The 18,563-nt window shown below is 40.2% G+C and overlaps 1 protein-coding gene across 16 annotated transcripts in view; it reads right to left on the minus strand.

Annotated features, from left to right (window-relative positions):
- The window catches only part of FTO (FTO alpha-ketoglutarate dependent dioxygenase), a 322,346-nt gene that overhangs the window by 89,929 nt on the left and 213,854 nt on the right, over positions 1-18,563 (minus strand). Inside the window, exon 12 of one of the 16 annotated variants that reach the window (XM_037878293.2) lies at positions 17,877-17,922. The exons of the other annotated variants lie outside the window; for them this stretch is intronic. Coding sequence (XP_037734221.1) covers positions 17,892-17,922 — 31 coding nt within the window. The 3' untranslated portion in view covers positions 17,877-17,891. Of the gene's footprint in view, positions 1-17,876; positions 17,923-18,563 lie in introns of those variants that run through there. 16 annotated transcript variants of the gene reach the window in all.

Genomic DNA, 18,563 nt, shown 5'->3' on the forward strand with positions numbered 1-18,563 from the left:
AACCTCAATTGTGTTGCATTGGTTCATATAAGCATCTTAAAGTTTGAATACTTATTCAGACTTTTGTCAGCCCTCCCGCTAATCACTGCAACCCTCACCACCATCCCTCTCACCAACAATTCTGCTTTCTCCTAATTATTCTTCTTGTGGGAAAGAAGGCAGAAGAGATGGCCTACTATCTCCACCAAGGGCAACTGGGGGTAGCTAAGTATCTTTAGTTAAGCTATGTACTCCCTCTGATGTCTTCAACAAGGTATGCAGCCAATCTGCTTCTTCCCCAGCATCCGTCTGGTACATCAGCCACCTTTCTGTCTCCACCACCTTCAAATATCTCTTCTTTGTCTTCCCCTTATACAGTCTTCTCTTCCCCTTTAAGGAGGAGGTCTCTACCTTTTTGTCACCTCTTTCTCTATTTCCTCCAGGACTGGGAGTTTCTCCCCTCTGGTGCATCCTCTTCCCCGAGAGGGCCAAAATTAGTAGCTGTCTCATTGTCCTTGCTCCTCTCCCTCTTTTCCCCACTCGTCCAAACAGGTTTTGCATGTAAACATTCTCCCACCTGTGGGTGCAGCTTTCAGTGCACAGAACTGCACCTTCCCAAGCAGAGATTGGGGTGAGCACATCAGGCCTGTAAATCCTAATCATGCTTGACACAAAAATAAAATAAATGGTAAATTACAAAATTCTGAATTCTCTATATAAGTCCAGTGATATCACAAGCCACTTAGGTTTTCCTCCACTGCACAATATATCTGTAGGCTCAAATCTGATATCTATTGTAGGTTTAAGAGATTCCTGTTTTGTAGTATCAGCTATTGAAATACTATGCAAATTCATAAGAATAAATTTCTCCCCTTCCTCGTGTGCCACTCGAAGAATTCAGAGGAAAAAAGTCAGTTAAATAATAGATAATATTCAGTGTCCAGCGTCCTCCTTAGATATCATTAGTTGAGTTCTCAGAGTTGATATAATTTGAGAGGTGGGATGAGTCAAAATGAGGCTTCTGGGGAGTATTTCAGTGAGGCCTCCATTTTTCTCTCTATGGCTTAGAAATGGGATTTGCAAAGCTTAACAGCACTTCTCTTCAAACTGCTGTTATTCAAAGGGTATAAGCCCCAGAGGAAGTATAAAGGATATAAGGAAATCTTTGAATCAGTGAAAGATGTTGGTATGCAAGATTGAAGATATACCAGCTGGTCTACTACTTCAGCTGGTTACCAGAGGGCCAGGAAGAAATTAGTCTCACAGTTCAGTTGAAAGAACACCTGGACATTAACCTGAGGCACTGATTCACTTGTGAACAAGGTCATCTTTGTTTCCTTACCACACACACCTAGGAATTAAATAATGACCTGTTAAAAAGACTAACTCCCAATGTACTAAATCACTCAACTTCATTACACCCCCACCCCTTGCTTTCTAAAAAGTTTAGCAGAAAATACAACAAAACACCAAGCTAAATCACCTCCTTATTCAGAGATAAGACAGTGGAGGAAAAGTGCAGTGATAACCTCAGCCTTTCAAAACTGGAAGCACCCAAGCTTGCCAAACTGAAGGCTTCCCTGGCAACCTCCTAGGTCCTGATCGATGCACCCAATTAGCATACCAAAAAAAAAAAAAAAAAAGACTGCAGCTCTCTTTATTTTTCAGTTGGACGTTTGGCAAGTTGGAAAAGATGTAGTATAACTCCAAGAGCTAGAACAATGCTGAAGAGGACCCTGAAAGATGCCATCCGCTGCCAGTACATGGAAAACCTGAAACGGAAGCTGGACCATGGCAAGGCCTTCGAGGTGACGTGCAAGTAGGACGCCAGCAACTACTTTCTCCCTGTGGGCAGCTTCACCCAATTTGCCAACTGGAAGTTCATCCACAGGGCTGGGCTCAACTGTGTGCCGCTAAATGGAGCAGTCCACCACAGGAATTGGGACAAGCAATGCAGGAAGTGCAGCTATGCCAATGAGACGCTGACCTACATTTTGTTTAGCTGCAAGCCCCATTCCAGAGCCTCGCAGCTGCACCACAATGCCATCCAAGATCGCCTGATCAGAGCCATCCCCCCACTCATGGGGAAGGTTGTCGTGAGCTCCGCCATCCCTGGAATGGACAGTTAACTGCAGCTGAACATCGTCATCACCAATGAGGATTGGAAGAAGACCATCATGGTGGATGTCACAGTTCCCTTTGAAAACAGGACCCAGGCCTTCTGCGATGCCCGATCTCGAAAGCTGGAGGAATACGCCCCTCTGCCTGACACCTTCAGAGCTATGGGCTACAAGGTTCAAACTCAGGCACTGATCGTTGGAGCACTGGGCACATGGGACCCCAGTAACAAGCGAGTGTTGAAAGAATGTAGAATCGGTCAACACTACGCTCAGCTGATGCGGCAACTCATGGCGTCAGATGCCATCAGGTGGTCGAGGGACATCTACCTAGAACACATGACTGGACGTGGGGAATACCAGGAGGGATGAGCTGGAGTGACGATGAGAAGCACGGTCAGGAAAGTAACTCAAATACGGACAACCTACCCTAAATTCTCAATTACTGAGGGACAATCTTCCCCCATTGATATATTTGCTTTCGACAACCAACTCTCTGTATAACTTTTTATGAGTGATGTACCCAAATATTTGGATGCTAATATCTAAACTGTATTGTTAAATTTATTCATCTACATTCGGGTTATTGCTGATTATGTACTACATGTATCTCATGTCTTTTAAAACAAACTTTGTATTTTTGGATAACCTAACCATTATACCCAGATTGTACAGACACACTTTTCTTATCCTGTGTATTATATACTTTTTTAACATTAGCTTTAATAAAAAAATTTATATCTGATGTTGGGGCCCACGGCCTTGACAGACAGCACTGATATATTAAGGATAGGTGGCCTCACTATAGAACTAGTGCCACAATTTGGATTGCACTTTTCCTTACTCTGCATTATTGCCTTAGGATAACATCATTCTAAAATTAAGCTTTGCACAATTTTTGTGGACAAAATCCGACACAGCTAACTACAAACTATTAGTTGTGGGTAAATAGATTGATATTGAATTTGGCGTCATTGAGATTGAGATTTCCAAATTCAAATATCCGCCAGTTCCAAATACATGACTGAATCTCTCTCTTCTGTTCCTAGCTGACCTCTCTTCTCCACCACTTTTCTGAGGGCAGACCTTTTCCTCCTCTCTCTCCAACACAGAACTCATAAAAAAAATCATTTAATTTTTGTTTCTACCAACAATGTATTTTTTGTAGGAAGCAAACATCTTAATGAAAAAAATAATAATTCCCTTCAAAAATGTTCAATTTTTTGAGGAAACAAATGCAAATAAAATTTTTGTTTTGTTTCAAATAGAAAATTTTAATTTAATTTCAATTGTTTTCTTTCTTTCTTTGTTTTTTCTGGAAAAAGAATGGAAAAGGGTGAACTCGTCCCTGTAAAAAAATCTAATTGAAAAGGATATTTTCTATTTAGACTGAAATGAAAGGAAAAGTTTTGATTAGAAATAAAACAAAATGAAAAATTTTGTTTTAATTCCTGACATTGAAAAATTCTGTGAAAGTTTCAAACAAAACTAAAATTTTCATTTAATTCAATTTTTATATTGAAAATACCTGCCATTTTAGATCAGCCCTACTCCAATACCCGCAGAAGATAAATGACTCTCCAGGTCCCCCCATCCTTCTTCAGGCAGCTAGGAACATAGAGCCATACCCTCTGGGAGCAGTCAGTTTGTCTGCTCAATTACCATCAAGCAGCTGTAGTAGTTTGATTGTGCTTCTCCTGGTAGCCATTTATGGAGCTGAGAGGTGCCCTGTTACTACTGAGGCAGGAGGTATGGTAAATAGACATTCAGCAGGACCCACTGGGGAAGGTAGATGATGTTCCCTTTTATAGGCTAAAGAAGCCAGAGAAAAATTTACTCTCTCAAACACACAATCTGTCAGAAATTACTGCCGGAGCCATTAACCAAGTGCTGTTCACTCACTGATGCAAGGTGGGGCTGCTTCCCATGGGCTAGTGGGTTATCCATATGAAAAATGGGTCATTTGACGGTCTGGAGATGTTAAGAGGTTTAGAATAGCGCTTCTCAGAGGAGATTCAAAGGCTAGAAGCTGCTTGTATGTAATCACTTACTTTTTTAAATGACAAAGGGTTTTTACATTGCTGATTTTTGCAATAAAAAGTACAGTATGTTTTACTTTCCTACAGTGAGACATTATTTTCTCCCAATTAGTGTCAGCACTGCAGCCAGTCCTAGTCTATCAGTTCTAAAATATACATACAATGTACAGCTATTCCTAAAGGATGACTGGGGGTTGGCAGCTATATTTAGGTGATTATGGAATTTATTAATACCACATAGAAGTAGAGGCCAATTATGGAAGTATATATTATCTGAAGTTTCCCAAGTTAGCAATTGTTTCTTTTCAGTATGCACTTATTGAAGCTTCTGGCTTGGGGCATTTTTCTTTTACATTCTGAATTAGTTCTAACTATCCATATTCAGATGTCATGGAACAGAACAAAAACACTCTTCTCTCCCACTATGCTAACCACAATAGGTTTACCTAGTCTGGTAGTACAAGAGTAATAGCTACCCCAGCCAGATATGAGAGATTCAATTTTCCATTTTTGGGTCAACCTTCATTTGCATGTTATACACATGCTGAAATATTTTCTCTCTCAATCAGTTCATATCGGCACATGAAAGACACTTCCTATAAATTCTCCGCTACAGCTTTTGATTCAGAAAGTATTTTATGGAAGACATATTTTAGGTTGTCCATCCTTTGATTTCCCACAGAAACTAATAAATAATCAACAAAAATATGATTAAAGACACTGCTTGAAATCTCATCCAAAAAGGAATACCAGCTAGTGGAAACATCTTTCTGATCCAAATCTGTTTATCTTAGAAACAGAATTCTAACTTAGGTTTTGAAAAACCTGATGAAGGCTTCAGCTAAGTTTTGACATAAGATTTTCATATTCAAAATATCTATGGAAATAAGGGGAAAGGGATATGGATCTTGAAATTGCAGAAGGATGAAATGGAGCTTAGTAAGCTAGAAAGGGAAATTACTTATCTGTAATTGGAATTTTCTTTTTAAAAAATCCTTTTGAAATCATATTCAACCAATTTTCAGTCATATGTACTTGTGAGCATTGCTTTAACCCTTTGAAAGTCTACTGCCAGCAACAGATTGTGGATAAGGAAATCCTAACTTATATCTGACTTCCAGGTCCAGAACAGGAGGATGTACAATTTGCCCCCTTTTATTTGCAAGTCTAATCCTCAGTCAACTGATTTAGAAGATTATTCCACTTCGCAATTTCTCTTCTGTAAGAACTTCTTCCCAAGTGCCTAACTGAAACTATTTTTTGGTAGCCTCTGAGTATTGCCTTTTCTCCCTGACTGGCTATTTCTACTTGCCACCATCAGTGGGTGTTGCTATCATAAATGTGACAGATGGACCTGTACCAAAGTTCTTCATCCCCAAATTTTGGGGAAGATCAGATCCAAACATCGTTACTCAGACCCATCTTCAGTAAATATAAAATTATTAGCCAAAATAGAACTCATAACTTTCTCTGTCACCAATTCACACAGATGCAACATGCACATAAACAAATTCATGCATAAGCCTATACAAACCATAAGAAGTTACTTATTGCTCCAGTAAGAAGAACAGCTAGGTCCATGATAACATGGTATTCTAGCAGCCTAGCAATTTCTGTGATGAGGAGCAGATGCACAGAACCAGCCTAATTTGATTTGGAAGAAAGATGCCTCTTTAATACATGACCTAACACAGGGACTTTGGCTGTTTTAACACTAGCTAACAAAACCTTATTAGAAGTCATTCCTTTATAGTAGCAAACCAGAAACCCTGGCAATTTAGAAAAGTCCCCTGTGATACAATGTTTACACTCATCTTCAGATGGTAACAGCTGAGTGATAAAGCTTGTACATAATCAGGAGGAACTGATCATCTTTCAACTCTTGTTTATTCCAACAGAAAATCAGAACACTGAAAGTTTACACACTAGAATAATGTAGTGCTCCCAGGTACTATATATCAGCAACATTATTTAATTCTTAATTCCCTTTACATCTGGCTTGAAGCAAATAGGCTCTGTCCTCAGAAAAGAGAGAAAGTCTTCAAAACAAGTACAGGCACATAGTGTCCTACGAAAATACATAGATAAATTTACCTCTGGGCAGAAGGCTTTCAAAACAGTGCTCAAGTGAGACTGCAGTATGCATAGGCTTCCTGCTGGCCCTTGTATTGGGCTGAATTTCTCCTATGGAAAGTCATAAACACTTCCCATATATTGTATAGTTGAAATATGCTGCTTTTTCATTCATGAGACCAAGCCAGGTTGTCAACCACTGTGAAAACCTTTTACATTTTTCACTCTCTAATGGTGATCCCTAAGTGGATTTTCTGAACTTTATGGATGTTCCCTAAACCCTAAACACAAGAAACAGCCATGTCTGAGCTATGGATTCTGTGCCTTTGAAATAACATTTGATAAAAGAATCACGAGTTCTGAAACAACCACATCCAATTTGTGTTTTAAAATGGATTGTTTTTTAGCTGTTTCTCCTGTGCGCATTAGAAAAGGTAGAGAAAGAATACTACCCACTGAAAGAAGATCTCACATTGTCAAAACCCATGGACCCAGGAGTATATGAAGTTCAGGTATATACAGTAGTTTCTTATGCATAAGAACTATTCAAGAGAGAACAATCTTAACTCCAACTCATTGTGGTAACACATATTGGACTAAGAGTCTGTACGTTATTGTTTGTTTATAACATGCTTTTCAACTACAGTGTAGTTCCCAGCCTGCTCTGAACACAATACATTATATGTTGCCCAAATTTAGCCCTTTGCTATGGTTCCATTGGATTGGTAACTCAAATAACTACCACCAAACATAAATCCCAGCCTAAGCTTTCTTCCCATACTTGGCTCTTCCTGTGGTTTCCCCTGAAGGAATTCTCGGTTCCAGACCTTAGCTCCCTGTGCCCAGAGAGATAACCCAACTCCTCTTATATCCTGCTGGATCTAACAAGGTTCTCTCTGTTCATATGATGTAGCAGTAATGATATTCAAGCACCTGATATGTTGATGACTCCACAGAGAAGCCCCGCAGCTCTGTGCAGGATTCTAAAGTATTCTTTCCTAATACAAGGAGAATGTTGTCAATTAAGCCACACTGTCATACAAAATAACTTCTAAAATATTAATTAGCAGTTCCATGACCTTATCTTACCACATCCTAATCACTAATACATAGCATGCAAGAGTGTTTTGTGACAGAATCTTTGCAGGGTCTGTAAAACAGCAACACCAAATACTGGTTCATGGGTTCAGAATCTGTAATGTTAATCTTTTAGTTTCCTTTTTAAGATATTGGTCCAAGTTCTGCCTGAAGGTAGCTGTTGGCCCATTATGTACTCACTAACATTTTCCTTCTGCCTCCAGCTGCAATAGATTTACCAGACACTTTTTTTTCAAATATCCATAGACTGTGAATAAATCTGACATTAAATATGCCATATGCATAGATATTAGAGACAAAAGATTGACTAAATAATCCTGTCTATTCTTCTGCCACTGCAGGATGGCTCCTTACAGTATACGTGCTAATAAACTGCCCAGTCACATCTGTTCAAGGAGGCAAGGAGTCTGATAGAGCCAGGAACTGAACCACATCCCCCAGTTCAGTGCTTTCACCACAAGACCAACCTTCTTCTCTACTATGCAACCAGCTTCCATTCTCCTTTCAAAGGTAAGTCAAAAAGCAACAATTAAAATATAAATTACAGTTTGCACAAATCTCTGCGGTGAATGATCTCACTGAACACTCTGTTGTGGGCAGTCAGCACAAAAAAATAGTTTAAACTAACCTTTTAAAAACATTTCCCCCCCTACTTTAATTTCTCTGCATACTACTTGGTTCACTGAAGAAATTTCAGCATGAGACATCCTAACTACTAGAAGGCTCAATACAATCTATTTATATGTGAGGTCACAGAATGATGGGTACTAGGGTAACTTCAGTGAACCAGGAAACAGCAAAAGGATTCCAGAGGGGAAAAAAATCAAGGTCAGTTAAATTACATTTTTTTTTCCTGTACTGATTGGCCCCCATCTAGTTAGTAGGATTTAAAGCAAATTTAGGTACATTTCAGTTTTCTGTACCTGTTTATAGGTCACCCTTAAACTACTTTAAGATAAAAAGAACTTTAATGTTTAATAGTTACACAAAATGTTTCATATTTACATAGATTTAAAATGGGATGTTTCACCATCTCCTATAATTGGGCACCCAGACTGCTAGTGTAATGTTGGGCAGTTAACAGCTGCAGTGCAGTGGTCTGACAATAAAGCTGCCACAGGTGTGCAGTTTAACAATGTGTTAATTGTGTAGCTGTTGGACATAAATAGGGAGCCCAAAGGGTGTGTAATGGGGGTTACTGTGCATGAAGGACTAGCATGAATGCAGAGCACTGCAAACCAAAATAAAGTCAAACTGAGCTTGGCTTATCCACGCTCCAGCATCCTGCAGTCTCACAATTTTTTAAAAAGATCATTTTTACTGAGAAACGCTCAGTAGCACAGACGACTTCTTTCATTCCTAAACAGAGACAATGGTTTCTTCCCATATGACCTTTATGTTGTTATTTATGCAAAGTAAAATGAGTAAAAGGGTGTTTTTTTTAGGGCAACATAAACCCACCACTGCATTTGTCATTGCTAAGTCAATAATATCTGCAGCTGCCAAAAACAACACCACCATTTGCTGTCAATTTGTAAGCAACCACCTTGTGAATCATGATATAAATACTTGTCATAGTCCAGTGCTGGCTAGTGATGTGAATGATTACAAAAACAATGAATACCAGAATAGCACCAACATCTATGTGATATTTGTGCCTGTCCACTCCCAAGTGCTGGGTCTTTGGCCTTTAGCTCATTTTCTATAACGTTGTAAGTTCACTTCCTCCAAATTCTGACTCAGGCCATGTCTTCACTAGAAATGCTGCAGCAGCAGCACTGTAGTGCTTCAGTGTCGGCACTCATTACAGCAATGGGAGGACTTCTCCCGTCACCGTCGTTAATGAACCTCTCCAGGAGAAAGAATTCTTCTGTCAACCTAGCGCTGTCTACACTGGCAGGGAGGGAGCCTGAACTATGTTGCTCAGGGGGTGTGAATTTTTCATTCATTTTTCGGTTGACCTAACTTTTTAATGTAGATATGGCCTTACGTTTCTGACAATCCCCTGGGGAGGCATTGCCTCTAGCAGCATGTGCAGCTCTGCATCCATGATGGACCCAATCTCTGTGCATATCTTGGATGAAATCCTGGCCCCACTGAAGTCAATGGCAAAACTCCTATTGATATTAATGAGGCCAGGATTTCACCCCTTATGTGTAATCCAGTCTGCAGTTCTCCACACAGAGAAAATCAAAAGTATGTGGAATTTTAAATAGAAAGGTGCTCCCAGTGCCCATTGCAGACTAAAATATAGCACCACTGCCAATCCACACCTGCTGTTTGGAATATGTAAGGAAGGCAACCATATGCTGGGATTCATAGGAAAGGTCATAAAGAAGGAGTGGGGCAACATGGAAAGTCTTCACACCCAATATAAAGCCCTAAATGTGTGAATTTTGTATACCTTAAACTCTGCATCATTGGCTTCAAATTAATACTTTTAATAAGCTACCTGAAAGCTTTTATCTCCTTTAATAAAACACATCTCCTCTTTCCAATGCACAGTAATCTTCAAAAAGGTCTGAATGTGCTTTGCAATCTTACAAATTAACCAAGTATTAAACGTGTACTTGTTAAACTGATTTAATAACTACAGTAGAGAAAGATCCATTACTAAAGTGAGTTTTCACTATGGAATGATAACCATTTTTTCTTTCCAATATCCCCATCATCATGGCCATTCCCTTCTCTGAAATATGAAAAAATTCTCTCACAGAAGGGAGATAATTCCTTTTTACTTCTATGAACATATTTACCATTTAACTTTTTCCACAAGTTGCTTAAACTTGAAATGTCAAAAATGTGTGATGAGTAAATCCTCATGCAACATAATCTCCTAACCATACAGAAAGTTTTCACAAAAGAATAGAAATACCATGTTGTGATAAAGAACCCATTGGTAGTTTACTACTCTTTGTCAGCAACTCTTGTCAAGTGTGACTATTCACTACATCTAACACACTGTATCACAATATTTATGTAAAATGTAATATATCATTTGAAAACTAATAAATTACTGATCAGTAATATTCTTGTGTGATGCATGTTCAGGGTGTGTACAAAGAGTTATGAATATGTGCTAGAATTATGTTCTTGAAATGTGTTTGGCAAGCAATGTATAAGCCCAGTCTGCCCTAGACAACAGATTGTGTATTGCTTGGCTGACCAGCCTGGTCACCAGGCAGAGACAATAAAGGTGCAGGTATATAAAAGGTAAACAAAGCCATCAAGTTCCATCAAGGGGAGGAGATAATGAGTCAACTATCATCAGTGAGAGAGGAACCAGCATGACGTCTCCACCAGGTCATATGGAGTCTCTTCCCAGGAGGAGAAAAGGAACTTTATCTGAGAGTACATTTCAATGGTTTATGGGACTACAAAAGGAGGCCTGAACCACAAATGATAAATAATTGAACCAACTGACTGTATATAATATTGTATTTTAAAAGTGGTTCAAGTAAGGTCTTTTCTGAAGGCTAATGATACACCGGTGACTAAGATCATTGTGAAATGTATATATTAGTACTATATGAGGAAATATGGATTCACACTAATATTATGCTTTCAAGTCTGTCACCAGACACGAGGAGAAATAGGTTTTCTCCCAGACAGGAGGAAAGGTAGCATTGTGGAATCGAAACAATGGAAACCTGATGTATGTACAAATAAGCAGGAGGATGGGAAGTCACAGGAAAGGAAGAACAGCATGTGATCATCCTGAGACAGAGGACAAGACAGTGAGTTTGGGAAGCTATAAGGAGAGAGAAGAAGTCCATCACTGGGCAGACACAAGGGGCCAAGCTAAGAAGGATGGATCCCTCAACTAAGGAGGCTGAAGTTTCTGGGAACTGAATATAGGCGAAAAATCTGCTTAGACAATGATCTTTCACTCAGGAAGACAAGGGAACCCAGCATCTTGTATTTCTGTGGAAGGTCCTGATTGAGGAAAAATCAGCCAAGTTTGGAAAGAAAAATATTGGTAAGAAATCTACCTTGAGCCAAGGCCGTACCTTACTGAGTTAAGTCTTAGACACTACAACACCTACTTTCCTCTTATTTGCTTGTCATCATTGTGTCTTTATCCCTGACGCTTGAACTCACGTAACACCTCTCTCTTTTTGTTAATACACTTGTTTTACTTTTAATCTAAACCAACCCAGTGCTGAGTTTGAACTGAAGTGATTTTAATCCCAGTTAAAGTAAAAAGCTGTGCTTTTGTCTCTTTTAAGGAGCAACAAACCTTATTAATTCTCTGAGTGTTCCAGGAGGGGTGGACACTTCAGGGTAGATGGTTTTGGAGAAATTTGGGAGTGGGGTTGTTTTGGGGTCACCCTGCAAATAGTAAGCAGGGCTGGTGGAGACCAACGTGGGGCTGTTGTGTTTTCAGCAGATTGCTGGGGTTAGAGTGCTGAACCAGGGCTGCACAGCACACAGCCACTGAGGGAACTGAATGTTTTTCTGCTGGCTGTTGGTGTCTGGGCTGTGAGCCACAGCAGCAGAGCATTTAAAGCACCTGAGGCTACAGGGCAAGCAGCGACACAACCTCTCACTGGTCTGAATGGCATGCCAAATGATGACATATTAAAAAAACCCCAAACATGAAGATTCTTGAGAACTGGCCACAGCTATCTCAGAGAGAGGAGCTGAGCAAAACTGTCTGTCACTGTACAAAATAATTCCCATTCACTATTCTAGAAAAGCAGATTTGTTTGGGTATTTTTAAAGTAACTCTTAAAATGAAAACAGAAAATTGTATCATATGGTCATTATGCCACCCATGTGAGCGTTTTCCTCAAAGCATAAAGCAGCAGCTAAGATACCCAACACATAATTTTGGAGATTGCATAGGGCTGTCCCTGGGGCGGTGGGGGAAGGGCCCGGGACATAAGCGCCGAGTTTCTAATCTGCCTGGGGATGCTCCCCCAGTCTCCGCCCAGGCCCCGCTCCCACTCCACCCCTTCCGCAAAGGCCCCACCCCCACCTCTTCCCCGCCCAGCACCTCCGGAAGCTGCGAAACATCTGATCTGCAGTAGGAACTGAGAGGGAGGGGGAGGTGCTGATTGACGGGGCCTGCCGGCGGGCAGGAAACACTGGAGGGAAGGAGAGGTTCTGGTAGGGGGGCTCCTCCTTGCCTACACCCCCCTCCCCGCCCACCTGTCACTTGCCTGCCTGTTTGTCTTCTCACCCCTCTCGCCTGCCGGCCTCCCCCCTCACTTCCCGCAATTGCCCTGATTCTCTGTACCCAAGGGACGGCTCTGCATAGCACAGTAAATTAATGCTCCCATATAATGCTGCCAGAATGAATATTTGTTTCTTCAGTTTTATATGGTTGTGCTCACTTTGTGTGGATTACATGAATTAAATGCATCAAGATTCAGTATGTTGTGGATGGCACTGGCATGGTTCCTTTGGAGGCTTTGGTTCATGTAGTTATTCAAATGTGACACCACTTGCAGGACTCTATGTACATACACCCCCACTTAGTATTAAAAATCATCCTTTCCTCCACCACTATTCTGGAGACTGGACAGATACCTCTGACAGTCTACTGAGTGGTCAGAGGCTGTCAGCCAGCCACTCTGCCCCTCAAGAGTCTCTTCAGGAGGCTGATCTGGGGTAGACTTACTGGTCTAGGAACATTTTGAAAATGCATCCCTTCTATCATCAAACTACATCTATTTCAGCCTTCTGGCCACTTGTTATTTCAGGGGTTCATTTCAAAGCTGTGCCGGATGAGTTATGAACACAAACACCATTATTTGTGAAGTGGATTTATGAACCAGAGATCTACACATTATTTTACACTTAAAGTTTTGCACTTAAAATCTTTTACTTTTTTTTTTTTTGCTACATTTCTGAAGTGGGCTAAGCTAAAAGAAATCCAATCCCAGAACTCCTTTTCTCTAAAATATGAATCACTGTATAAATCCACATAATGATTTCTGAGTGACATGGGTAGTGATCGTAATATGCTTCTCATTTTAAGTGAAGGCTAGATTCTTATGCCAATAGCTACTGTACAAGTTTCCAGAGAAAGATTTATTTCATAGCTACATAGCTTATCTTGAAATGTTACCAGTGCCTTACAAAATGCCAGAGGCAAAATTTACTATAAGGTAGGTGTAGATTCTAATGCAGGGCTCTTGGGGAGGGCATGTCCACTGGCAGTGTGCAAGGTGACTGCAACCTTGCGCTTCACATTGTGACTAAGCGCATTCCAAACATGGGGTGTGACACTGGCTAGAGATGGCTATGGTTACACAGATAGAGGATATTGCTGACTCAGTGTTTATCTGCTGCATCAGGGTTATAATTTGTTTCTATTTACATATATATAGAGTCAGATTTTCAAGAGGACTCAACCAGCCTCTAATTTGGGAGCCAGCCAATCTGAGCCCAGAATTCATAGCTGGAACAAAACTGCAGGTACAAAATTAGAGCATGGGCACAATGACCTTTACAAATACGCCTGCAAATCAGGTATTTTGTTGTCAGACATTCTATCATTTGCACCTACATTTGATTGTAGGTGCAAAACTAGGCTTTTTAAAAAACCATGGCCCTTAAGGCTGTAGGTGATACTCACCCTAGTGGAAATTCCATTTTAAACTGGATGTTACTGGTTTGAGTTTGCAACTAGATTTTGGAACAGGCCAACAGTCCTATTGGAGCACTTTCCCCTGGGCTTACTGGTGCTCTACAAGAGAGAAATGCAGACAACCATACAGACCATTTGAAAGATTCTAATGGAATCACTGGAATTTCTGCAAGTCTTTTAGCCCTTTCTAACTTCCTATTTTTGCTTAACAGATTTGCTTTTAATCTGAAATATATTACTTGCTAGTCAACACCATTTGGAAATAAAATGGAGAATTTGGACCAAATTATGGCTGCTCCTGCAAAACTGTGCAGGAGCAGAAATGGAAACAAGACACTCATTTCTACCGCACGCACATGCAAGAGGCAGCCATAATAAGGTTGCTTTTTTCTGCCTGAATGTAAAGATGAGTGCTGCTAGCATTGTCACTATTATTGCATCCTTCAAAAGTGCTAGGATTCCTGCCCAGCGCTACAGCATCTAACATCTGGTGAGCTTTACTGCAGGGGAGCACGCCCTTTTGTACAATGTATGGTCCTCCCCAGAGCTCTGGAGTTATTATGTACCAAGAAGGATTGTTAGCATTGTCAGCAGCATCAGCCAGAGTGTGGATGGGCAGGGTAATGCCCCATATCTATTCTAGAAATGTTGGCAACCTGGGCCTATCAATGAGATAATATACACTGCACCCTTCCAACGGGCGTATGCAGCTGCTGCTCTCTTGGCTTCCACACTAGGAAAAAGGTTGAGTTAGGTCAGGATTAGGTAACACAAACCAGCTAAGCCCACCTTGCGCACTTTTTGTAGTGTAGTTACAGGACAACCATTCAAGGTCAATTTTAGCACTTTGAGTTATAGCCTTTCCTAGTCTTGACAAGACCAGCGTTTGCTATCCCTGTGCTCATGGAGACATTCTGTCTGCCTCTGTCCTGCACACACTGAATGCCTCCAGCCACTAGTGCTGGTTCACTGCTGTGGTCCTCCACACTCCCTCCTTGTGTCAGTGGTTTCTAAAGCTACAATACAGCCCTTAGTCTAGTGGTACCCTTAAAGACAAAGTATATTACATGGTGTCCAGTGATCACTCAGTACTTAATGTGCTTGCAAGAAATATTTATTCTGTGTCCAGTTCCAACTGGGTGTGCGTAACAAGAGCTTCATGGCGTCCTGCCCTGTCTGTCTGGAAAGCTCAGGGCTTAAAGACACAGTCCCCAATCCCACATACTACATCATCTTTTCTCAAATACGTCCTCATGTTTACTTGCACTCTATAGATCACAGTTTATTTGAGAAATGTAAATATATTAGCTCAAAGCTTAGCTAAAACATTCCTAAATTTGTATAGCCAAGCTTTTGCTGCCCCAAGCTTTTGCTGGTCCCAGCAGTCACATTTTGAGGTACAAATGGCCTGTTTGAGATATCGCCTCTAACTAACTGATTTGTCTCTGTAGAAACTTAGAAGGCAGTTTCAGGCCTCTTAGAAAATTTGGATCTTGATAAGCAAAGCGAACTCCACACGTTACAGTCATGGCAACCTTCACACTCTCAAGCGTGAAAGATGATTTTGGTCATTTCCTCCTTTCCCCCATATTAAATGATAACCCCAAGTGTGCATTTTCCATTTGCAGGTAACAGGAGTATGAGGTAACATGTTCATGCTGTGCTTTGTTTAAATCATAATAAAAAGTTAATTTTAAAAGAAGTCTTCCTTAATGCTTCAAACATAAAAATAACTACAGCCTGTCCAAGTTTAACATAGCGGATTCTGTTTCCAGCTTTAATAAATACAAAGCTCAAGCACTCCTCCTAAGTTATTACAAGCTTAATCTAATAATCACAAAGAAGCTATTATTATACAATTAGAGAAACATCTGTCAACTGTGTTTATAGTTTTTAAGAAACTATGAGATAATGAGATGCTATGCTTTGTGCTCAGACAATTGCCCTGTAGATTATGTCTATGTCCTACAAATCCTGCCGTTATTGAAGCACAAAGCACAGCTTTACTTTTTATCACTCTTATAAAACATCAACCAGATTTTCATTCAGAAATAATGCTTTTTGGGGAGAAACACTTTCTTATGTGACATCATAACATTCCACACATAAAACAGAGATGGAAGTTTATGGTAACATGATGCACATTTTAAAAGTAGGAGTTGACTGTTTCAGGGACCTTGAAAGATATATATATATATTTAATTTTTTTTGGTACGACAGCGAGGCAGAATGAGAGACAGAAACGAAAAATGTAAAATAACCTATTTCGTTATAAATTGTTGTGCTGCTTTCCCTAAATCCTTTAATAAAAATAGCAATTGTATTTCATGTTAGCAGTTATCTACAAAAAATCACTCTTAATTGCTCTTATGGCTTTGTGTTTTAGTTTAGCCTGGTTCACATTTTATTACAGAAGACTAATGGGGCATAGGCTCCCAGTAGAGGTTATTTTAAACCTTGGTCCAGCCAGCAATAAAAAGAGTATAAAAATAGTTACAGAGGCAAAATAAAAATTAAAAACTATAGCTATGGTTTCAGATTTACAGGTATAATAAAATGAGTCATAAACTTTTGCTTTCATTCCAAAGCTTTTGTGTTAAGAACATACTGAATCTCATGCTATTTTAACAGCATATGTTCACATGTAAAAGCCTTTTGTTTTCTTTATTTTATTTATAGTCTTGATTAGCTATCTGTAATTTCTTTTAAATTTATTACTATTTCATTAAATATCCTAGCTGATCAGAGCACAGAGGTGATAAGACAAAGAACACATTACACAGTAATAATAACTTAATGGAGTTTCTTGTTAATGAGGTAATAACATGCAGCCTTCAGCCTCCCGCCTCCAAGTTTATTTGGCCAGAGCTACTGTTATTATTACCTTATTAACAGGAAGAACCCTCAAGTTGTCATTAACTATGGGAATCTAAAGATCTACTGGGTTCATTTGTCAAGCTAGTCAAGGACTCCAATCATAAATCAGGACTAAGATCTTGTCCAATATCACAAGCTTAGCCGACTCAAACCCAGTTAGCATATGGACAGATGACATTTGGCTTTGGTTTCTGGAGGAAGTGACTGGTGTTGGTGACTCAATGAGAGGCACTGATGAAGGGCTTGTCTTCACAACGGGGGTAAGTCGACCTAAGTTACGCTACTCCAGCAATGTGAATAATGTAGCTGGAGTTGACGTAGCCTAGCTCGACTTACTAGGGTGTCTTCACTGCACTGTGTCAATGGGAGACGCTTTCCCATTGACTTACCTTAATCTTCTCAGGGAACTGAATACCAGGGTTGACTGGAAAGTGCTCTGCTGTCGATTTATCGGGTCTTCACTAGACCCACTAAATCTATCCCTGCTGCATCGATTGCAGCAGTGTTGATCTCCCGGTCGTGAAGACCAGCCTTAGCGTGATGGGGGGTTGTTCTGCTGGAGGTAACATATATTGGATGAGATGTAAGGTTGACGTCCTGATAATCTGTAGCATCTAATACCTTGAAGCACTTTTTGCATTAGTAGGGGTATTGGCCCTGGGATCCTTGCAAAGTTCTTGCTTTTCCATTGCATTCTGACTACAAACGTCCCCCCTGCAGTTCGAGTTGAACACTATTCTTTTTCACTGCCTGCCTTAACTGTTGTGCAGCGTTAATGTATCAGAGAAGCCAATTTTATTGCAAGTCTCTGATATTTGGTGTTTTTCTGAAATCCCCGGCTCCTGAAGTCATGTTATGGTATGAAAATTTCAGTCTACATTTTTTTAGAAGTAAAAATGCCGAGAAAAGCTTGGGAAAGTAACCTAAGTGTAAGACTCAAAAACCAGAAGTCAAATAAAAAGAACCACTATTTTTTTTTTTTATAAATCTCATGATTTTAAGGGTAAACTCACTCATGATTTTTGAACATCTCGGGCTGACAATACTGTTTGTATGCTGTAAACTTCTGTCAGATTTCCATTCACGTTAGCAATTGGGCCTTATCTCCAATCAGCCAGCACAAGTCTGTAGGTCCAAAAAGCTGCAGAAATGACACATTATTGCTGTCACACTAGGCAATATAGAAGAGTGAGGGAACAGAACTCAGCAATTGCATTTCGTGCCCTCAGATCAGATACACATGGAAGCTTACAGAATGGATCTACCAAAGGCCATTAAGTGCCTGATCAGTCAAATGATTCCCATTTACTTCAGTGGGCTTTGGATCAGGCCAGCGACAACAGCTGTGGCCAGTAGAACCAAAACCCTTTCTATGTGGACTATGTCTGCTAGTTCCTCTGTGCCACGCTTTAGTGACCACAGCTCAGCTTGATGGACAGCTTACCCAGATATATCATGCTGGGACTAAATGATTTTATTCTCCAGTTCTGCGACATCTGCTTGCATTTTCCTACAACCAGAGCCTGCATCCTTGGGCTTTGCACTATTTTTCAGGATGTGGACTCACAGAGCTTTGAGATCCTTCAGGATGAAAGCAGCCACAAAAATGTGCATCATCTGAATTAGTTGTGTGCGATTATTGTGAGTTATCTAATTGGACTACTCTATTTGCTGTTGCATCAGAATTAAGCTGAACCAATATTCTTCACGTCAGAGACATTCTCATCTGGAGGGTGAATGTCCAGTGAATGCTGTAGAAAGGAAGACATTTCATTGTGTGTG

Source organism: Chelonia mydas, chromosome 12 (genome assembly GCF_015237465.2).
Source record: "Chelonia mydas isolate rCheMyd1 chromosome 12, rCheMyd1.pri.v2, whole genome shotgun sequence".
In the NCBI taxonomy this organism is placed as follows: Eukaryota; Metazoa; Chordata; order Testudines; family Cheloniidae; genus Chelonia; species Chelonia mydas.